The 25,439-nt window shown below is 39.7% G+C and overlaps 1 protein-coding gene across 2 annotated transcripts in view; it reads right to left on the bottom strand.

Annotated features, from left to right (window-relative positions):
* LOC139447451 (tyrosine-protein kinase Fgr-like) overlaps positions 1–25,439 on the bottom strand; it is a 107,558-nt gene that overhangs the window by 73,929 nt on the left and 8,190 nt on the right. The window contains exon 1 of one of the 2 annotated variants that reach the window (XM_071228803.1): positions 17,407–17,519. The exons of the other annotated variant lie outside the window; for it this stretch is intronic. Coding sequence (XP_071084904.1) covers positions 17,407–17,425 — 19 coding nt within the window. The 5' untranslated portion in view covers positions 17,426–17,519. Of the gene's footprint in view, positions 1–17,406; positions 17,520–25,439 lie in introns of those variants that run through there. 2 annotated transcript variants of the gene reach the window in all.

Genomic DNA, 25,439 nt, shown 5'->3' with positions numbered 1-25,439 from the left:
ACAGTCACACAGTCATTTTTAGTTAACTGGCCATCTGGATGTAGAAAATAGGGTCTGCATTTACATTCAGTGTCAAGCACTGTAAAACACTATAGGTCCTAATATATATCGCAATACATATTGCAATTCAGATACCTGTATCACAATATATTGCAATAGAATTTTTGGGCCAAAGCACAGCCCTATCATGAGATTGACTTTTCCTGCCGGCTATCAGGATTCTAAAGGAAGGGCAAAAGAAGAATGATTAACAACAACAGGAACCGATAGCTTCAAAAATATTATCAGAAAGTGCTATGTAACCAAACATATTAGCTGGACATCTAAGGACCCATGCTGGAGACATCAGAACTTCCTAAAGAGTGAGTGAGTGAGTGAGTGAGTGAGTGAGTGAGTGAGTGAGTGGGTGGGTGGGTGGGTGGATGGGTGGGTGGGTGGGTGATTGAGTGAGTGAGTGAGTGAGTGGGTGACCAAAAAGATTTCTGTACCAACACTGAATGGAAAACATTAAAACACTTTCAACAAAACAACAATAAAAAAAGATTTGTTCGCATGTTTGTTTGTTTGTTGTTTAACGCCACACTCAGCAATATTCCAGCTGTATGACGCCGGTCTGTAAATAATCCAGTCTGAACCAGACAATCCAGGGATTGACATCATGAGCATCGATCAACGTAATTGGGCTACGATGACATGCATCAACCAAGTCAGTGAGCCTGACCAACCGATCCCGTTAGTCGCCTCTCCCGACAAGCATAGTCACCTTTTACGGTAAGCATGGGTTGCTGAAGACCTATTCTACCCCAGATCCTCATGGATCAATAAAAAAAAGAGACAATACACTCTTGTTAACATTAAAACATAACATATACAACCAGAGGCGCAGATACAAAACAGGACAATAATGTCCGTCACGATGCTGGATTATACTGTGAGGGATTTTGTGACAACATTTCTGTAATCACGTTCCCACGTTCATCTTTTTCCGACTTCACCAGTGTTTCCTTTCCCCTAAACATACCTAAATATTTACCCTGAGTTTTTGCCAACTCTGCACATTGACACATCACCTGAGATTTATTGCCACCTGTATTCTAATTACAGGTAAATAAATGGGGACAACACAAATGTGACTGACAGCATACTTTTCAGGCTACTTGTGTGTAATTTGGCCCCAGTTAAACTGATCAACGGATGAAGAATTAGATTGCTGAATCAGATACATCCACACACTGAGTCAGCATGTCTGTGCAGCAGTTTGAACAAGAGTGCTGTGTTTTACTTGTGCTTAGGACAGCAAAGTAATGCAACAAAGTCTTAACACAGAAACATGGCTGTTTTAATAGTCTACTATAGTATTTTTAACAGTTGGTTGGTTGGTTGGTTGGTTTGTTGTTTAACGCAGTACTCAGCAATATTACAGCTATATGACGCCGGTCTGTAAATAATCGAGTCTGGACCAGACAATCCAGTGATTAATATCATGTGCATCAATCCACGCAATTGGGATCGATGACATGCATCAACCAAGTCAGCGAGCCTGACCACCCGATCCCGTTAGTCGCCTTTTACGACAAGCATAGTCACCTTTTACGGCAAGCATGGGTTGCTGAAGACCTATTCTACCCGGGAATCTTCACGGGTCGTCAACCTTAGTATGTTAAAAAGTCTTTGTGGATCTATCCAATGATAATAATAAAAAAATTCCTTTGTAAAAAAAATTGATCCAGTTTAAGAATGATTCAGTGGAATGACAATCCCCTAATTGTTGTTATTTTTACTGACCATCATTAGGAACAAACTAGAAGATCATGGACTACATGTACAAATAATATTACATATTCTCTAGTTTTGGACTAACCATCATATAAAACAGACAGTCTCAGACAAAACATGATATAAAACACTGTCACTGTGTCAGTCTAAGACTAGACATGTAAAAACACTGTCACTGTGTCACTCAGACTAGCCATGTTATAAAACAGTCAGTCTAAGACTAGACATGATATAAAACACTGACACTTATGACTGTGTCAGTCTAGGACTAGACGTGGTAAAACACTGTCACTGTGTCACTCAGACTAGCCATGTTATAAAACAGTCTGTCTCAGACTAGCTATAATATAAAATACAGTCTCAGACTAGCCATAATATAAAATATAGTCAGGCTCAGTCCATTTAGATCATTGAGTGATGTTATGTTCAATGCAGCTTTAATTAATATCATCCACCAAATGTTTCATTCCTTCTACAAATCAGACAAGATACTTTTTGTATGTAATGGAAGTTTGCACTTAATAACTTCCCACCACTTAATAACTTTATTCAGTGGATAAGAGAAAGCCTTGATCATGTTGAAAGTCTACAAACCTCTTCTGAAATTACGAGTCCTCATCCATCGTACAAGACACAAATTGGTCTGCCTGGGTGAATGTATTATCACATTTATCCTTTTTGATGTTCTTCAAGAGCATATCAGGTTTGTATATCTAATAATGACTTAAAAGCATCACAAATAGATGAGGATTCTAGTAACAAAGCCATTTAATAGAAATCCTTTAATCTCAAGGCTCACAGTCAGAACAGACACCTACCGCATCTTGATTAAGAATGACCTGTTTAAAGGTAACATAACAGATAACAAGGCGAAAATGAAGGAAAATGCTTCATCTCACAGACACATGTAAACCTCTAAGCTACGCCATGTCCCATTAATTCTGGTGACCAAACCTATTTTCCAAACAACTTATCACCAAAACACAGACACCTTCACCTGAATCCTTACTCACCCCATATAATGGACTTTTTTATCTTCTCTGGCAGGCGGAGCTTCTTGGTCTTTGAAAAGTAAGACATGGCGATAAATTCAAAAGTCTTTCCTGCCTCGTAATAATGTAATCCACACAAATCAGATTCTAACACACTCTGCACGGACGTTCAAAGTCTGATGTCACTTTTCAAAACGCAAACTGTCATGAGGGTATTAGTATATCATCCCCATCTGTTGATGAAAAAGCACCTCACTTTCCACACAGGTAAATTGTGTCACAATTAATCAACGTTATGACGTCAGAGATACTTCTTTTATATCACTGGTTTCCAACAGTCTGCATTTGTTACAACTTGAACAACATGCTCGGATGTTAATGGCCTCCCTTAAAGTCCAAACTTTAGCTTGCAGGGTTTCAGTTTATGGCTTAATATTTCACCTGAGCTCTGGCAACTTGGTACAAAACCATTTCTCAAATCCGATCGACCATGTTTAATTAGGCTTCAGGGGATTATACACTCACCTTCAGGTTTGGATTACTCATCAACTGTAAATAATGCAAACACAAGTAGGCCTGCACCTTGCAATCTATTGTTTTTCAGGTGTGGAAATCTGACAACCTCAACAAGTCTCAAATCACACAAGTATTGTTTCCTCAATAAAAATGGCACAACTTGTCACAACACGGCAAGAAAAATCCAAATCGTTAACACTTTGGAAGAGGCTGATCAAATATTACCTGACTATGCAGTTCTGGGAGGAGTCATTAGGAACGAACCGCCACGGCCGTCATTAAGAACACAAATGAGAAAATCCTTCATCTCATGAATGAAGACGATGTTTGTGCTTCCTCACCGCACATAAAACTGTGGGAAATACATATATCCTTCAAATTGTAAAAAGTGTCTGTCTGTGCGAGCACCTACGTCCTTGAGGGCCCCACTTCATTCAAAGGATGACCAGTGGTATTGCCAGTGGCTAGTACAGGCATGTCCATATAGGGGACACCCCAAACGTGGACAAATACCAGTGATTCCTCACAATCCAATTAAACTCTCCGTAAAATTACTCAAGTCCTCGAAATTGTGAGGGGGCCACCTGTTGCTATAAGGGTCTGGCTTTGGACAATGGCCCTCCATTCATCAGCACCTTGCCAGAGACTGCAGCTTCATGCGGATGGGACTGTCGATGTGGACAGCTTCCTCTCCCAGATTAAACATTTAACAATTACACACCTTAAACAAAGTAAATGTGTTAGAACAACAAGAGATTGTCCCTGTGCGGTTAGCGAGTGCACTATTGAGTACGCTAACTTGGCAAACGTGTACGGAGAGGCTGCACGGTGCCGAACTAATGCAGCATAAACATCCCCGTCTCAGTATCTCCTGTGTGGGGTTTAAATTCAAATATTAGAATTTCATTATTTGATGTCAAAAATACAACATTTAACAACACTGTACACGCCTTGGAGACTCTGAATCTAGTCGACATATTTAGCTCCGTCATTAGAATCAGAAACAAAATTATATTTATATAAATTGACTTAAATTTGTTTCAGAATACCAGTCCGCATCTGCAATGAGAATCCATGAACATCTTCCCATGAGTAAAATCAACACGTGAGGTCACTGAAGAGGTTGCCCCGGCCTGGGTTATCTTGGCAGTGAAAGATACTGTCAGAACACTCTCCTCGGTTCATGTCAACCCTATCCTGTATTACACAAACACGTCTTGTAGTCTCCGCAAATGAAGCAGGAACACGAAGCTGGTCATCATTAAACGCTCTTTGTTGCCATTCTTGGGTACGTCGTTGAACAAAAATTTGAAAAAAGGGGTCTTACATTTACTTCACGCAACAATGTTTGAAAACAGGTTCAATAAAAACAACATGACCGATTAATTACCGCAGGAAAGCCAAAGATAAACTTAATTTTCTCCTTGCCCTGAGGACACTGGACAGACCCATTCCGTGGGCAAATGTCAAATGTTTTCCCCATGCTGTGGTCTTCCCCCAAACTAATCTAATCTTCGACAAGCTATCAGACAGGAATTACCCTACTACCAACAAAGAATGAACTTTTAAGAAAATTGTCAACTCATCATCAAGCATGTCATTACAGTAAGCGAAAGTTCTTAATTATCCGGTCCTATATCTGTTTGTTCGTTTGTTGTTTAACGCCGCAATATTCCAGCTATATGACGGCGGTCTGTAAAATAATCGAGTCTGGACCAGACAATCCAGTGATTAATATCATGAGCATCGATCCACGCAATTGGGATCGATGACATGTATCAACCAAGTCAGTGAGCCTGACCACTCGATCCCGCCTTTTACGACAAGCATAGTCGCCTTTAACGGCAAGTATGGGTTGCTGAAGACCTATTCTACCCCGGAATCTTCAGGGGCTCCCATATCTGACACATGATCCAAAATGCAAGCTACACAACCCCAGTGTTATGTTCCAACCCTCGCTAAACCCTTATCATCAACTTTCACTTTGAAAAACAAGGACAATATTGTCCGACAGATATGTTTGCCCTACTTCCCAGCCCTACCCGAGACCTATCTCTAGGGACATGTTCCGCAGGTAAACAATTGTCTGTGCTGGTATTAATTGTTCCCCTATTGTCCGCCATGCCATCCCGACCTCACTTCCTCATTTGAATACCTGAGCAAACAACCCGTGACAGAGGACACTTCAAACACTAGAATGTGTTTCTTTCAAATTCATGCAGCCTTCTGATCCCACTTACTGTCAAGGGCGACTGTCATTGTGCTGCGTTGTCAGAGCGGTTTGTATTGCGCTGACAATCGGCTTATAGGATGTAGCTGACACTGAGACGGCTAATGTGACATCATCGCTCGGGTGTTGGCCAGCCAGAGGTTTTACTATCAGCATCCAGTGTTTCACCTGGCCATGTGACCAGTCATAATTAGAGGTGTAACGATACGGTGGTGCCGCGATACGATACGTATCTCAATACTATGGGTGCGATATGATTCATATCCCGATGCATATCCCGATGCATATCCTGATTCACTACTTATATTTCATAAGTTAATATTCTTTCTTTTTACAGGTAAATCCCAACCCTGAATCATTTGTTTTTAAGTATCAGAGATCGAAGATGGGATATTGTAGGGCAGAAAGATATACACTAGAGGGCACTGTGAATGTTATGCTATTAATAGCCAACCGAGAAATACAAGAGAATCTGCGTTAGCTAGTTCTTGAGTGAGTGAGTTGGGTTTAACGCCGCTTTTACCAGTATTCCAGTTATATCACGGCGTGTCAGCTTAATGTGGGAGGAAAGCCCGAAGTGATGCAGGTCTCAGACTTTTACCACTTCGGTGAAACCCACGAGCACAGGTATGGTGCTGACGAACCTAGAAACATAATCAGGGCGAACCGGGATTCGAACCCACAATCATAGGTTTCTGGTGTACCAAAGGGACCCAACTCTGCACAGCGAATCGCGGTGCCTTAGACTGTTGTTATTCACCTATTTTTACTCCTGTATCACTCATAACGTAATGTACTGCAGTATCGTGATGCAGGGGTTCTAAATCGATGTACTGTATCATGGAATACTATATCGCCATATCGTTACACCGCTAGTCGTAATATGACAGGACAGTACATTTTTCAAACAAATCTGGTCAGGCGACACATATGACAAGTACCATAGAAATTTATCAAAATTGTAACCAGTGTTTGAAATAAGAAAGAAACAGCACCCTGCCTTCAGGGTCCAAATACTTTAGAAGCTGCAGGCCCTGGGTAAAATACATAAGAAAATCTTACGAGTCCTTCCTGAATTAAACCCGTTTTGGACAAGCAGATTTACGTCCATTTCCAATTTTCTAAATATTGAAAAGCCACGAACTGTATTGTGATACTACACGGCAATACACTTGCAGATACACTGGCTTATGTTGAAAGGATTTCCAAATATTTCCTAAATATTCTAGCTTCATTAGATTGTTTGGGTAATTAATTCAGACACAAATTCAGTTTGTTACATTTAAACATTTTGTGTCACAGACCGTGTAGAACCACGGTAACTTGGTCATTACAGACCGACTCACTTCATGATGAGATAGTATAATTGAGAGAGAGTTTAACACCTCATTAGCATTCTAGTCATGCCATGTCAGCCTAATGAGGGAGGAAAACTTGAACTAATGCATGTCTTAGACATCTACCACTTTAGTGAAACCCACAAGCTCGGGGAATGATCCTTACCAATCCTCCTCAGGGCAAATCTCGATTCAACCCCACAATCTTAGGATCCTTGCACACTCAAGGGAAGCAATCCGAAACCCAGTATGTTTGATGCCCGCATATGATACAAAATACTGGGAAAGGAAGAAAGTCCCCAAACAATAACTATTACTCCAGGGAAATTCAATCTATCTTCGACAGACCATTTTGACGTGGACTGATGTCAATCGCTATAGGCGTGTGATTAAACAAATTGAGCCTGACAGCAAAAATCTTAACGAACCCTTTCACAAGAACTACACTCCTTTTCATGAGGGAGTTCTTCAAGACTTTCAATCAATTTGACGATGAAGTCATTACATTTCCCATTCAAACCTATGAATTTCCACCTTTTCCTTTATGATCATTCCCACCAAATTCCATAATTTCCCATCCTCACGCTCCACTAAATGCACCACTGACACAGCTTCATCCAAAACATGCCAGTCGGGTAGCGATGAAGTCCTTGGGGAGATATAAGATACATGGAAACTCATTCATGCTATCTGTAATAAGGAAAGGCTAAAATTAGAAAGTCTAAATCCATGCCAGCTTAAATTAAAGATGGCCGTTATCAGAACATGCACTCCCGATGAACCCTGCATCCCTATCATGGACAGTTCATGTTAATATCTTGGCATCGTGATATCGCATCACGTTACGAGTGTTGCACATAGAACTGTAATTCCTTTACAAACATGATTAGGCTATAATTACATTTGATGAAGATGGCAGCTTGGAGTGCACTTTGAAACTTCTTTTTATTCAACCGTAACACGAGGAATATTTTTGTGTGAGCGCTCATCCATATAGATTGACATTATGCTGCGCTCTGTCACATAACTCGGAACTATCATATAGAATATCCTGTTACATTATACACATGAACAATTTAAGAAGATAAAGGTTACCCATGAATAGATCATATTGAATTTCTCCAGGTGTATAAGCAGGGGCACAAAGACCTATGAAAGCACGATAACAAACCTGTTACCTTATAAAACATAAGTTCGGTTGCACGCCAAAGACCCGGGTTCGATTCCCGACATGGGTACATTGTGTGAAGCCCATTTCTGGTGTCCCCCGCCGTGATATTGCTGAAATATTGCTAAAAGCAGCGTAAAACCATACTCACTCACTGTAACACAAAAATCTTGTCCAATTCAATAGCCCTAGCCAAACATCATATGATTAAGGTACCAAGAGGAACCCAGGGTAGAATAGGTCTTCAGCAACCCATGCTTGCCATAAAAGGCAACTATGCTTGTCGTAAGAGGCGACTAATGAGAGCAGGTGGTCAGGCCTGCTGACTTGGTTGATGCATGTCATCGTATTCCAAGTGCGTGGATGGATGTTCATGATATCAATCATTGGATTGTCTGTGTCAGACTCGATTATTTACAGACCGCCGTCATATAGCTGGAATACTGCTGAGTGCGGCGTTAAACAACAAACAAACAAAACATTAACAAAACTGTTCCGGGCAACCTCAGCACAACTCAAGTGAGCAACAACAAATAGATCCCTTACTCAAAATCACTGAGCCTATCAGAAACTAATCTCTGCTTTGAGTGAGTGAGTGAGTGAGTGAGTTGGGTTTAATGCCGCTTTTAACATTATTCCAGTTATATCACGGCGTGTCAGCTTCATGTAGGAGGAAAGCCCGCAGTGACGCTGGTCTAAGATGTTTACCACTTCGATGAAACCCACGAGCACAGGTATGGTGCTGACAAACCTAGAAACATAATCGAGGCGAACTGGGATTCGAACCCAAAATCATAGGTTACTGGCGTACCCAAGGGACGCAACTCTGCACAGCGAATTGCAGCGCCTTAGACAACTGGGCAACCCGTGCCCCCATCTCTGCTTGGAAGAGTCCGGAGACACAGGACACTTGACACACAACCTTGACAATCACATTACACATGAATGTGACAGAAGCTAAGTCGTCTGCGACATCAGGCACCACATTTGTTTGTTTGTTGTTTAACGCCGCACTCAGCAATATTCCAGCTATATGATGGCGGTCTGTAAATAACTGAGTCTGGACCAGAGGGTCAAGTGATTGACATCATGTGCATCGATCCAAGCAATTGGGATACGATGACATGTATCAAGAAAGTCAGCAAGCCAGACCACCGATCCACTTACGACAAACATAGTCGTGACTTCCGCATGAAGAAACAGAAACAACACAACAAACTAAGATTAGTATGTCTATGGCGATTAATAAGTCTATCATGATTGATAAGTCTATGATGATCAATACGTCTATGATAGTCATGATCCATCCTGATCCTTATGATCCCCCACCATCGTCTGACCATCTCTGCATCAGTCCACTGTATGCTTCCACACACGACACTGCCACGTACTGTCACTGTATTTGCTATGTTACAAAGCATCAGGGCTCGGTCATCAAATTACTGTGTATGCTACTGAAATAGTAGCCATAAAAGCATTCACAAGCACAACATACCACCCTTGCATGTAAACTCACCTGATACAAAGCAGACATGGCAGATTGTCCCCTCGTTAATAGCAGTCAGATTACATACTTGTCCAAGGTGAAATTACATACACGAGCGCCATTAGCGTGATCAATATCACGCTTGTTTCATCTTCATCATCGTTAGTTTCGCCCACAGTCTTCAGCAATCTTCACAATTCAACTGACACCAAAATCACTGTCTGCTTACCTGATCACACAGTCTATCTTAGGGAGTAACAAGGCTCACATTACATCGTGTCTGGGAAACCATATGGATGAGTGAGTGAGTGAGTGAGTGAGTGAGTGAGTTTTGCCTAACTACTCAAAAGAAGTTAAAAAACATCCAATTACAAACTATAAACTTCATTATCGTATATAAAATGATAATATTAATCATGATAGAAGGAGACCAATTGCAATCATATGGAAAAAAATCAGAGTCTGTTTAACTTCTTTTGAATTGAAAATATAGCCTTAATATTGCTCACTCCAATAGATACATTGTTTAAAAGAAATATTGGTCTGATCGCTTACCAAACCACATTCCAACAGTCGAATTTAATTAGCTGTATTTCACATTACATCATAGTTTACATTTTCAAACAAATAGAAAACTGTTACTAAAGTGATTTTTTCGATCCAGAATGCACAAAAACATTAAAGGATTATATTTTTCAACTAATCAGTGCTACGTCCACCATTTCAGTGATGTGAGTTGATGTTCCCCCCTCCCGGAGTGGGCTTCATCTCATCTTCCCACTGGTCCTCCTACAAATCAGAGTAAGTCCCTTGTAGAGAGTGCTTGTAGATGGTGCTTCTCCAGCAGCAGGAAGTCTCAGGCAGAGTGAGTGAGTGAGTTGGTTTAACGCCGCTTTTACCAATATTCCAGTTATATCACGGCGTGTCAGCTTAATGTGGGAGGAAAGCCCGAAGTGATGCAGGTCTCAGAAGTTTACCACTTCGGTGAAACCCACGAGCACGGGAATGGTGCTGACAAACCTAGAAACATAATCAGGGCGAACCGGGATTCGAACCCACAATCATAGGTTTCTGGCGTGTTCAAGGGACGCAACTCTGCACAGGGAATCGCAGCGCCTTAGACGACTGGGCCACCCCTGCCCCCCTCAGGCAAAATGATGGTTAGTGCGAACGGAAACATAAGGACGGCATCTGAAAAGCCTGCAATATCAACAGTCCTATACCTCCACCATAAGACATACTGACTCCGACTATTGCCACCAGGTAGTCAAGGATGGAAAGTAAACTCAAAACATCTACTAACCCGAATTAGGGCTGGCTAAAAAGATTGAAAATGGGAATTATCATCAATGGGAAGAGTGCTTTGAGTGAGCCGCTTTTAGAAATATTCCAGCAATATCATGGCGGGTGACACCAGAAATGGGCTTCACACATTGTACCCATGTTGGGAATAGAACCCGGGTCTTCGGCGTGACGAACGAACGCTTTAACCACTAGGCTACCCGACCGCCCCATCATCAATGGGAAGAAACAACAACAATGATCGACATGATTGGCTGGTTGGTTGTTTTACACCGCATTCGGCAATATTCCAGTTATACGACGCTGATCTCTAAATAATCGAGTGTGGACCAGACAATCCAGTGACTGATATCATGAGCATCGATCCACGCAATTGGGATAGATAATATGCTTCAACAAAATCAGCAAGCCTGACCACCCGATCGTGTTAGTCGTCTCTTACGACAAGCATAGTCACCTTTTGCGGCAAGCATGGGTTGCTGAAGACCTATTCTACCCCGGATCTTCACGGGTCTGCTTGACATGAAAGATGTGTCATCGATAAACAAGTTAAACTATTGTGATGAAATAAAGTTTGAATAGACCGAAGCATGCTTTTTATTGTTCTTTGCTGAAGGTGGAAAGCAACTGATTTTGTTATACCTTAAATGTCCACAAAGTGATCCATGCAAATTTGCGTCACCACTCACCATGTTGCTTACCAGTGGTGTGAAATATGTTCGTTTTCTCTTTCAGCTTTTTGTATATTTGCTCAAAGTTACTTCTCTGATATTAATTGACACTTGATCGATAGCTAACGATTATCAACCTCTATGATCTATGATCCACATCGATAGCCAGCCCTAGTGATGGCAAACATGACCTTGTCGATGACACATTCAAGGTGCAAACTCAAGCACACTTCTCATATTTCAATTTTATCCATTTGTGTAGATTGACTTAAATTAGTCCCTGAAATAAAGTTATCTTATTTAAAAATATATATCTACAAAATAAAACAATTAAAATCACAGAGCAACCCTTAATTTCAATAAGGCAATCTAGACTTGCCAAATCATTCTAGACTTCAGTTGGACTCCTTTTTTAATTTATCTCTAGGGTTGTGGAGACAGACTTTCTACAGCTATGACCTAACAGATGAGGCTAATTAGCAGTAGGCTTATAGCCAGATAAGAACTGTTAAGGCAAACTGTCAATGGTCTTATACCCAGATGTCAATTGCACAGGATAACTGACAGTGGTCTTATACCCAGATGTCAACTGCACAGGATAACTGACAGTGGGCTTATACCCAGATGTCAACTGCACAGGATAACTGACAGTGGTCTTATACCCAGATGTCAACTGCACAGGATAACTGGCAGTGGTCTTATACTCAGATGTCAATTGCACAGGATAACTGGCAGTGGTCTTATACTCAGATGTCAATTGCACAGGATAACTGGCAGTGGTCTTATACCCAGAAGCCAACTGCAGAGGATAACTGGCAGTGGTCTTATACCCAGATGCCAACTGCACAGGATAACTGACAGTGGTCTTATACCCAGATGTCAACTGCACATGATAACTGACAGTGTTCTTATACCCAGATGTCAACTGCACAGGATAACTGGAAGTGGTCTTATACCCAGATGCCAAATGCATTGTATAACTGAAAGTGGTCTTATACCCAGATGTCAACTGCACTTAACTGGCAGTGGTCTTATACCCAGATGCCAACTGCACAGGATAACTGACAGTGGTCATATACACAGATGCCAACTGCACAGGATAACTGACAGTGGTCTTATACCCAGATGTCAACTGGTTAGAATAACAGGCAGTGGTCTTATACCCAGATGTCAACTGCACAGGATAACAGGCAGTGGTCTTATACCAAGATGCCAACTGCCCAGAATAACTGAGAGTGGTCTTATACACAGATGCCAACTGCAGAGGATAACTGACAGTGTTCTTATACTTAGATGCTAACTGTTAAGGCAAACTGTCAATGGTCTTATACCCTGATGCCAACTGCACAGGATAACTGACAGTGGTCTTATACACAGATGCTGTCTTAGAAATTCACATCTCCCCATAGGCAGTGGCAGGTAGATTTATCTCATGTTGAGCCATAGTTTGAAATGTGTATGGGTCCTTATGGCCTGCAGTAAATTTACATGTCAATTTATTTGTCACACTAAGCTGCAGTGTTTTTAAATTAGAGCCTGAAGATTACAGTCATGGCCTGCAGCTTCTGATGAGGGTCCTGATGGCAGCCAGACACTTTTTTTAATCTCAAACACTGCCCAGATGCCGGCTGCTGAAGGTAGCCGACAGTGGTCTTATTCACAGATGCCAGTGGTATTATACTGCGATCAATGTATTAGTAGCCCAGGGTTTAAACCAAGTCAGAGACCATGTGGCCCATCTACTTCAAGCTGACTGAAATACCTTGTATAAATGATGTTACACATATTAATACTCTTCTGATATATATCACCACCTATTCACATATCACTTATCCATATATCATCTACTATTCATATCTCACCACTTATATATCATCACCTAATCATATCACTAGTCCATAAATCATCCCTTATTCATATCTTATCACCTATCCATATATCATCTACTATTCATATCCTATCACTTATCCATATATCATCTACTATTCATATCCTATCACTTATTCATATATCATCTACTATTAATATCCTATCACTTATTCATATATCATCTACTATACATATCCTATCACTTATTCATATATCATCTCCAATTCATATCTTATCACTTATTCATATATCATCTAGTATGATGTACTATTCATATCTTATCACTTATCCATATATCATCTCCTATCACTTATTCATATATCATCTACTATTCATATCACTTATCCATATATCATCTCCTATCACTTATTCATATATCATCTACTATTCATATCACTTATCCATATATCATCTCCTATTCATATTTTATCACTTATTCATATATCATCTACTATTCACATATCATCTATTCATTTTTTCATCACTTATTCACACATCACCTATTCAGAAATCATTACCTATTCAGAAATCATCATTTATTCACAATTCATCACCTATTCATGTCACCTATTCACACATCTCCTATTTGCATATCATCATATATTCATAACAACCTACATATTTGCACTACAGTGAAATGGCACTGTTTGTGTTGCATGACATTTCAAGATACCATCAATTCAGCATCCACAGACTTTTCCAATATCAAATGTTCACATCAAGGTTTATTGAATACAGATAGGAAATGTTTGCATCGTTAATCATTTTCCCCCGGGAAGACAAATACAGCCACATTTTGGCTGTCATTAATCAGGTCTTATCCATCGTCCCCATCAACAAACATACACTACAACTTTATTGGTCTCCAAATTTACCGTTTATCGGAATCAAACAGATTACCTGCTTTGTGTTACAAAATCACAATGGACTGGCTGGTAGGACAATATGACATGTCTATCCTACTGTCAACAATGATAATACACTGTATGTTGTACCCCAGTTCTTTATCAGATTTATTGTGTGGCCATTTCAGACATGTAAATATCAGGCCACTCAACCACAGAACTCGGAGCCATAACCTGAGTCATAAGGAAATATTCAAATTTATAGATCCACTTGCTGAGACCCTCACGTTCAGATCCATGTGTGGAAAGCAACATGTACAGACCCTCACGTTTCAGATGCAGGTGTTCAGACAGTCACATTCAGACCAACCTGTTTAGACCCACATGTTCAGACCCTCACATTCAGACCCACATGTTTAGACCCTCACATTCAGACCCACATGTTCAGACCCTCACATTCAGACCCACATGTTCAGACCCTCACGTTTCAGATGCACATGTTCAGACCTTCACATTCAGACCAACCTGTTAAGACCCACATGTTCAGATCAACCTGTTAAGGCCCACATGTTCAGACCCTCACATTCAGACCAACCTGTTTAGACCCACATGTTCAGACCCTCACATTCAGAACGTGTTCAGACCCTCACATTCAGATCCACATGTTCAGACCCTCACATTCAGATCGTGTTCAGACCCTCACATTCAGATCGTGTTCAGACCCTCACATTCAGACCTACATGTGGAGACCAACATGTCCAGACCCTCACGTTTCAGATCCATGTGTTCAGACCCACGTGTTCAGATCCTCATGTTTAGAAACACATATTTGTTTGTTGTTTAACGCCGCACTCAGCAATGTTCCAGCTTTATGATGGCGGTCTGTAAATAATCGAGTCTGGACCAGACAATCCAGTGGTTGACATCATGAGCATCGATCCACACAATTGGGATACAACGTAATGCATCAACGGAGTCGGTGAGCCTGACCACCCGATCCCGTTACTTGGCAATGGGTTACTGTAGACCTATTCTAAGTAACACAACACTCAGAATTATGAATATATTCCATTCATCAGAAGAAAAGAAAAATCAAACATATTTTGTCAAGTTTAACAAAATAATTTCCCTAACATCCAGCAAGCAAATTTTCATTCTCTAAAACCCACCTTTCCCATGATTTCAGGATAGATTATTTTTATTAATAACTTCCAACCACCAGAATGTCACATCCAATTCTGCACCTCATGTCTGGCTACTGACTGTCAGTGTAAACTGTCCATTATCCAAGAGTGACAGAGCGAGAAGCAATTCCATTTTTTTAACAGGATTTTAAAAAAAATAAATCAACCTTGCATCATATCCCAGCAGGACCACCAACAATAGTGTCCACATTTTTTAAAAATGCCTCTTTTGGTAATCTTAGACACATAATAGCATGAACCACCTTGAAGGGGTCATTGTCCTGGTAGGGTATCACCGACCATGACGACACAGTGACGACTACACAGTGACACAATCACCTGACCAGCCGGGGAGAACTATGTCAGTGGCATCGAACAAAAACCTGTAGACAAGATTACAAAGAACTTGCTGAAAGCAACAGGAGTGAGTGAGTGAGTATGGTTTTATGCCACTTTAAGCAATATTCCAGCAATATCACGGCGGGGGACACCAGAAATGGGCTTCACACATTGTACCCATGTCGGGAATCGAACCCAGGTCTTCGGCGTGACGAGCGAACGCTTTAACCACTAGACTACCCGACCACCCCTGAAAGCAGCAGGAAATGGAAAGATGACAAAGTGTGAGCATTTTATTGTACAGGCCTCAAAGTTGCGACTACTGCAACCTAAATTTCAAATTGTCTGCTGTCGAAAACTCAGAGGTAGCCAAATGACTACCTTGAAAAATATTTTGTGGCGATTAAATTCTATTGCTACACATATGTAGACACAAAAATAAATAAGCTGATCGTGGAAAACATGTCTGCTAATAATTGTACTCACAAATATATCCTCATAAAGACGACAATGAACCAAAATACATAAATATAAATGTAATTAGTATTTTACTTTAGCTGACAATGCTCATTGGATAAGTAAGGATATACCTATATGATCTAGAAACATAAATTGCATCATTGTTCGAGTCACAAGTTACAAAAATCTAGAACAGCTTCCACTAACATACAAATCCAAGACTAGTGCTACGACTTGTACATATTATAATAGTTATCTGATAAAAGACAATTTCAAATGCTTTTGGCTACCTACAATATTGGCTTGATTTTTTTGTTTATTTAAATGCTTGTAGCCATATGGCTACTTGGTAAAAATTTAAACTTTGAGGCCTGTGGTATGCTACACAAAATAAGTTAATGACCTCTCGATTCTTTCATATTATTATAGTTAATGTGTCATGGCAAAAACTACTCAAAATAAGTTTAGGACCACCTGATTCTTTCATATAGATATAGTTAATATGTCATGGCATGATTCACCATACATGATAGAATGGAGTAGCCCTTATTTCTTTGAGTTGCATAATTGTTAGTCTCCTTTCACAGCAATATTTGTGTGTTTTGAACAGGTGACAAAAAGATAATCCCGTCTCCTGAACATGGTGCTGAGACAGCCTGGGTAAAACAACACAGATAAATATTGTAAATTCATGACAAACATGAGCCCCACAAGTACTATGAAGATAATCACAAGTAGCTGGCTTCCTTCAGGCAATTACAGCTAACAGAGAAGAGAAGCTAATCAGAACACTCCCCACACCGGCTACTTCAAAGAACACGTCAGATTAATAAATCATGTCATGATGGACAATATCATATTTTGATGGAAAATAACAGTTTCTCAGCACCAACGACAACAAGAAACCGAAAATGTCACCTTAAGCATGTCTTTGTAGAAAGGCTGTATTTTTCAAATTGTTATAGCCCACATACACAAACACAAAAAAGTTCACGTGAAAAATTCATAAAAATAACCAATACAAGAAAATGACAATTATAACAAGCTTATTGTTCTATCAACAGTAAACAGCTCATCTTACCAACTCATATCAATAAGCTGAAGTCACTTCAACATAGGGCTGACGAAAAGCAAGAGTTCAAAACATGGCATGAAAAACACTAATGTATTGCCCATTAAGATCAAAACAGCTTAACAAAGCAAAATACTTCATCAACAGAGAAACTGCTTACCACACCAAATCGCAGCCATATATCCATTGACGTGAGCTCAAGACGAGAGATTACAATACACAGGAGTACATCCTTCACTTGACAGTGGGTGTTTGACAAGCGAGGTAACCCAAACCATAGCTGATGCTGATGCTGACGCTAGCCTCGTAACGCTCTCTACTGCGTATTCCCAGTATTGTGATCCAATCAATACAGAAAGAGTCAATCAACTCTCAATTGCATAACCACAGCTGTATGGCTGGATAATGAATTGTCCGGACAAAACACGCATTAATATCAGCCTCACGCTACTTTCAAATTCAGGTGAGCATTGTGAACTCTGTAGATCGATTATACCCCACAGTGCTACTCATTTTAATATACAAGGACTTTCTGAAACTTTAAACATTCGCAGTGGCACTGAATCGATAAATGGTTACATGTGGGCATTAATTTATTCAAATTTAAATTTTTATTCCCAATATGTCATTATTGGAAAAGGTGGGATAATGCCAGAATTAATTAAGGTGTTAATTGCAGGTATTGTTATTCAGGTGTGAAAGTTACAGCATGGTTCTTGTCCTGTATTCATTGAAAATGACACTTGATTGATTTGTGAATTTTAATCAAGGAAATTGAAACCCTACTTTCAGTCGTCTTAATAGCTGTCATCAATGCATTCATATTCTTTCGATCAATTATTAACCGGAATTCTCCGAGCAAAATTGGAGACGCCACCCAGGACATATTCTGCATGTATTTGCATGACAAAATAAATGATTCATTTTAGGTGAGTGATTGATCAAATTTCTGTCATAACTTGCAATAGTTTCATTCTGAATCACCAACTTTGGCGCGCAAACTAAAAACAAACTCATGAAACCTTAATGAAAGGATAACACATTTGAAATCTCCAACTGTGAAATTGATCCCGTTACGCGACACATTTCGAAGAACAAGAATTGACAACTTGTACAACATTTATTTAAGATTATATAATCAGCAGTTTCTTTAAGAGGCATTTAATTCATACTTTTTATAAAAATGCCGCCTAACTACCATTTTCCAGAACACCGTCATAATTAACCACTAATAATTCCTGAATCGTCATAATGAACACGAATCAATTCGTAATGAGCGAGCAAATTACTGCTACGTGTTGCTGTACAATGGGCAGACTACAAGTCTTTCTAGTGAGTAATTTCTGTTTCATAATTACCAATGTAACATGGACACACACCCAGATAATCAGCGTGACTATTACTGAATGCAGAATAACTTAATAGAATTGATGTTTTTTACAAAGCAAGCCCAACAGTACTCCCGTTCAATGATGTGAAATTAGTTCACGGTTTTGTCATATCATCAATCGTTGAGTGTTATCACACCTTGTTAAACTTCCATATCCAATACAAACTGTCAGGCTTAAAAGTCTCAATTATCATCATTATATAATTCCAAGTACACACACTTTCAAAATCAAGATCCGTTGACTGGCAAAAACATTTGTAGTAACGGTATAGTTTGTAAAATTAGAAAAAAATGGCAAGTGTGCAACACCTGTTATTACGGGCTTGTTAAAAATAGGATTAGTCAATTGAACAATCAATTATGATAACAATACTTGTTGTCAGTCGTCTGGAAAACACTTTTCATGGGCCAGCTGTCTCCCCGACTACTGTAATCTATGACTTCCTAAAGTCTATCTCCCATTTTCAGACATAAAACTAAATAATTAACCCAAATCAATAATCAGTGCTCATCACAAACATCCTAGATAGTTCCGCATGAACTGAGAACCTATGATAACGAGCTGTTTACATATTTCCTTTATCGAAACTCAACTTGAAAACAACTGGGTTAAACTGTGTGTGTCATCCACTCCAGAGATAACAGCCATAATACCCCACTTAACGATTCCCATGAGAACATCGTCCTGGCACATAGCATCCCCTCCTTCCATAATAGCCATTGTTACGCTCACCATTAAGTTGAATTTACCTTTCAAGCACATACATTTCAAACAATTACACTAATACGGCACAATTCTATACCCGACCTAGCGCTGAGGAGGGGGAACGTCATTCACAGGAGCATTACTGATAAACCCTTCAACCAAACATTAAAAAAACGAAGATAATTTGAGTCACGCCGTGATGCGGCTCCATCCAACTCCATCCGACGTCATCCTCCCCATCTCCGTACCACTATGATTATGATCCGACCATGCTGGAAGTAACAACCTACATTATCGCAGTCAGCGATGTTGCAAGTATTTATTTCCATGAATCAATAGGATATCATAGGGGGCGCTGCTCGACTCTGTGGCAGGCCTATCCTTCGTTATTGGTAATTTTGGCACAAGAAGCCAAAAGACAACCCCTGACTTGAGGAGGTACCATGTGGTCGGTTTATTACGCTTTTTGAGAAATCTGCGTATGAAAGTATTGATTTCATCATATTGATTGGCTTTTTTGTATTTTTATGACCAATATTGCCACATAATATTTTGGTAGGGACTGGACTGGAATTATTGATAGAGTAATCATTCTATGACGTGGAAAGTCATGGATCAGAAGAAATCATTGAAAGGTTGTTCAGTGTATATGCATATATTCATGTAATCATAACATCATTGCCATGGTTCTGAGAATAGAGTTCAGACTATAACATTCAAATGTTTTCATACTCTGATATGGTCTAATATGAGAAATATAGTCACTTTCATGTCAAATATTAAATTCTAAATTCTAAATATACACTTGAAAAAATATTAAGCATCACTGAATATTTATACGATAGCCATTTGTTTAAATCCTATCCTATTGATTTTCAGATGAGACAAAGTTGTTTTTGTTTACAAAGTGACATACTTAAACAAAGTAACTGAAACCGATTACCAGATGACAGGTTTTGTAACTGTTCCATCATGTTAATGGTATTACTATGGAAGGCTATACATCAACATCATGAAACAGATGGAAATGGAGAATGGACGGTCTCTTACTTCCTACCCAGCTTTCACTAAGCTTTCTTAGCTCTAAGATTGTCATAAAGATATCATTAGGAAAAAGATCTTAGCCAAGTCTATTCTCGAAGCTGTCTTAGCTCTAGGATTGTCGTAAAGTTGTCGAGGCGAAAAAGATCTTAGTCAAGTCTATTCTTGAAGCTGTCATAGCAATGGGATTGTCCTAAAGGAGTCATAGTAAAAAAGATCTTAGCCAAGTCTATTCTTGAAGCTGTCTTAGCAATGGGATTGTCCTAAAGGAGTCATAGTAAAAAAGATCTTAGCCAAGTCTATTCTCAAAGTTACCTTAAGTATACGACAAAAATTAAGATGTCTTAGGTTCGAGTGAGTTGGGTTTAATGCTGCTTTTAACTGTATTCCAGTTATATCGCAGCGTGTCAGCTTAATGTGGGAGGAAAGCTCGAAGTGATGCAGGTCTCAAACATTTACCGCTTCGGTGAAACCCACAAGCACGGGTATGGTGCTAACAAACCTAGAAACATAATCGGGGGCGAAGCGGGATTCGACCCCACAATCAGAGGTTTCTGGCATGTCCAAGGGACGCAACTCTGCATAGCGAATCGCGGCGCCTTAGACGACTGGGCCACCCGTGCCCCCGACCTGTCTTAGGAGCCTACAACAGGTAAGATGGTGGACAACGGACAGCGTGGGTCTACTGTATCCTTTCTGACTACAAAACCAAGTGTTTTCCTCTTGCCCTTACAAAACATGAACAACAGATCCAAGCAAATACCACAAACATCCCATTTACAGATGACTTGTGCCTAACAGCGAGTCAATAACAGATGATAGCATTACAATGTCAATTATGTCTAAATGGACAGCATGCTGTTTGAAAAACATTTACTGTAATCACGGTAATTGCCATGACAAAAGGAGACGCTTATTAAAACCATATGCAAGTCACATGTGTTTTCAGATTACATGTTGATCAAACCAAAACGTTTCCAGTTACAGCCCCCTGGCAATTATATATCCTTCCTGTTGTGTCCCTACAATCACTGGATTGTCTGGTACAGACTTGATTATTTACAGCCGCCGCCATATAGCTGGAATATTGCCGAGTGCTGCGTTAAACAACAAACAAACAAAAACTGATATTATGCTCATATTCCTTGTCCTGGTAGATGTTTCCGTGTAAAAACATGCGAGGTCCTACAAAGTGACAGTTAAAAGCAGGATGCTCATAAGATATCAAAGGAAATCCCGGACAAATCGATCACATCATTGGGGACCCCCCTACCCCAGCTTATTTTTTACCTCCATCACAATGAACTCATTGTCATAGCTAAAAATCGTCAGAAGGCTAGGCTGTGATAGGTTTACGAAAGCTTCAAGAATAGCTCTTACGGCAATCGTAACTTAGGTTGTAAGTCGGTAAGCTTTGTCTCAGCTGAGACAGCTTTGTGAATAGGCCACCAGGTGTATACTTGGCTTTAAAACTTGGAGACGGTTCGTGGGTATTTTAGGCAATCAGAAAGAGGCTTCTTCTGGTGAAAGTCATCTTTTCACGGCTATGTTTTTTTTAAATGCTGAAAGACCCTTCTCCGAAACAAGATCTTCTTGTATTAAAAGTCTGATCTTTCTGTAGAGGTACTACACACTGAGGCTTGCTTCAGCTGCCAGCAACACTGCACTCCATGGCAACAATGACGATGCTCCACCTTCACTCTGATAAGATGTTCCTAACAACCTATGATTGTTGTACGAAGCAACTTAATTGATTGGGTGGGTCATTGTTTGTTTGTTTTGCTTGCACTCAGCAATATTACAGCTATATGACGGCGGTCTGTAAATAACCAATTCTGGACCAGACAATCCAGTGACTGACATCATGAACATCGATCTCTGCAATTGGGATACAATGACATGCATCAACCCAGTCAGCGAGCCTGATCACCCGATCCCGTAAGTTGCCTCTTACGACAAGCATAGTCAGCTTTCACGGCAGGCATGGGTTGCTGAAGACCTATTCTCTACCCGGATCTTCACAGGTCTTGAGTCATCGTTTCCCACCAGCAAAGGGATCGTTACTCATAATTTTAACCACTGGATTGTCTAGTCCTGGTGCAGTTATTTATATTTACAGGACGTGGTCATATTGCTGAGTGCTGCGTCAAAAAGCACACAATGAAACAAATCTGGCATGATGTTCAAAGTAAGCTCAGAAATAATAACAACAACAACAACAATAATAATAATAATGGCTGCGTGTAGAGGGGGCAAGGGCTCTGAGTTGATGATGGGCCTAACCATCCTGACTGTGCCAGGATCACCCAAACCCTCTTTGCTGCATTTTTTGTTATTGTATTTAGACATAAGATCATCAAACACATGTCATTTAGTCACAGCCATCATTCTTTGTCATGCGAGTAAATATTTACTGCCTAAATCATTTTCTTGTCCCTCGAAAGTTGATTATGCGTTCTCACTGTGTGACTGTATATAACAACCCATAACTCCTCAAGCACTCAACTAAATATATAACACACATATAATACACTTCTTGCAAAATATACAAAAACTATCCTACATAAAAAACACACATCCATATTGGCATGCTTAGTATATAAATGGACCATTAATCAGCAAAACGTTATTTCCAGGAAACCAACATCAACATTCTCCATGCCATCCCTCCACCGAGACGAGGAGTCCCGTTTCAAAGCCGAAAAAATGAGCTTGTGTAATTGAGTAAAACCTTCATTATTCTCCCTAGTTTTTGCCCTGGTCGTAAGCCAGGAAAAGACTGGGAAACGACATCACAATAAACCTAATCTTCAGATTGTTTCAACTTGGGAGATACCACTTCTATGAAAACATGTATTTGTTGACAGAGCAAACAGAGATTTTCTCCTGTTACAGTTGGGTTTACCTCCATCCATGCTTATATTTCCATAGGATACTGCACTGTGTACGACACCAGACAGGCTTGTGATTCTTGACCTTATCAAATCAAACCTTTGCACCACGTGGAACCTAGGGGTGACTATATTGGTCTGGAAATCACTATTGCGATAACCATTGCTATTGAAAGAGACTATTGCGATAACTATTGACATTGCAAGCAACTATTGCGATTAATTTCAATAGTTTTCAGTGTGTCATTTTTAGATGGATTTTAGAGTTGAATTAAACCTTGGAACTGAAGTTTCCTTTGAATGTGATAACCATAACAACAAATAAAAAGTAAAGTTTGAGATATGACTGATCAGCGGTAGAAACTAACATTTTTAGTCCACTAGTTTTTAATAATGATAACATACCATGCATACAGCAAGACCCTTAAAAATTGCAAATTTCTACTAGTCCTTACGATTCCTTAACTATTGGGCAGATTGACAAGGACTACAGGACTAGTGCCAATTTAAAACGCTGCTGATTTGTATTTTCTTTACCCTAATAATTTAAGAAAAAGAAACTACCACATTACCATGTGTAAATTACTACCACTCATGATCTAAAGAAAAACAAATTTGAACAGCATTGCATGTATTTTAATGATATGGTAAATACAATCGAAACTATCGATATTCCTAACTGATATCAATACTATTGATTGGCAAATGATTGGAAACTGATTTTACAATCGATGTATTGACTTTAAGTGCTTACCAATAGCAATTTATCATCCAAAACTGGCTCCCACTGTAGATATCGCTGCAATGAAATTACATCACAATGCTTTGCAGACCATTGTGACATCACTGGTTACCATGACGTCACAATCAAATGACATCACTAATGGCTCTGCTACTGAAGCTGTTTGCAGTACTTTTTACACTGAAGACACTGCTAATTACTGTCTACAAATTGAAAAAGTTGAAAGAATGATGTTGGATGATAAATAAAATCTCACCCTCGTGTCTTTTGATATCAAATATATCAACACTCGTTGATAAAAGTGGCAAAAATCCTCGGCAAGCCAATTTTTCCACTTTTATCAACTCGTGTTGATATATTTGATATCAAAAGACACTCGGGTGAGATTCTCTATATATCGATATTTTGATTTATAGCGACACCCCTAGTGGAACCTCTCCTCAGAACCTTTCCAAGCAACCATCTGATCCCTTCCCTACATACACATGTACATGGTAGGAATATATATACCTAGAAATACACCTCTCTTCCCCTGGGGAGAATTGGTTTCACTGTCAATGTTTAAGATATGTTTATTCACGAGAGTCTACTTGCACATGTAAATCAACCTAAATTACTATGTTTGCCTACTGGGTCGGATGTCTTCAGTAATTTAGGCAGTCCATATTGTTTGGTGGTCAAGCTCAGATTCCAACCTTCACGTGATATGATTAACTTATGTTCAAAATGTTGAATTTCAAAAGTTATAGAGGAGTATCCACTATTGAACTAGAAGAATATAAGTTAAATATTTGTCTCTGGGAAAAGGAGAAGATCATCGTCATCATCATCATCATCATCATCACTAGTGCTGCCACCACCAACATCATCATCATCATCATCATCATCATCGTCGTCATCATCATCATCATCATCACCACCATGCACCACTGCTGCTGATCCAGACTCAAATTTTTACAGGCCACTATCTTAAACATTGTAAAAGCTGGAACATAGCTGAGTGGCGTCAAACAAAACAGACCAACATAACAGAACACACTGAAAACTGGTGGTTCTTATCCACCCCACACTGATCATTAAGCTCATCTGTTTTGATCATATGACCATTTGGAGCGAGTGTGTGAGTATGGTTTTACGCCACTTTTAGCAATATTCCAGCAATATCACGGCGGGGGACACCACAAATGGGCTTCACATTGTACCCATGTCGGGAATCAAACCCGGGTCTTCGGCGTGACAAGCGAACGCTTTAACCACAAGGCTACCCGACCGCCCCTATGACCATTTGGAATAGTCAACATAAATCAGCAAGACAAATCAAGAAAAAAAAAAGGATTTATTTTGCCTCTATAATAAATACACACTCTGTTTGAAAATTAACATGGTTTTAACTACAAAATCATATTAAAAAAATCTATATGAA

This window comes from Haliotis cracherodii, unplaced genomic scaffold (assembly GCF_022045235.1).
Source record: "Haliotis cracherodii isolate W230 unplaced genomic scaffold, xgHalCrac1.p SCAF_7, whole genome shotgun sequence".
Lineage (NCBI taxonomy): Eukaryota > Metazoa > Mollusca > Gastropoda > Lepetellida > Haliotidae > Haliotis > Haliotis cracherodii.
The sequence above is the reverse complement of the archived record's forward strand: the minus strand, read 5'-3'. Positions and strand labels throughout refer to the sequence as shown.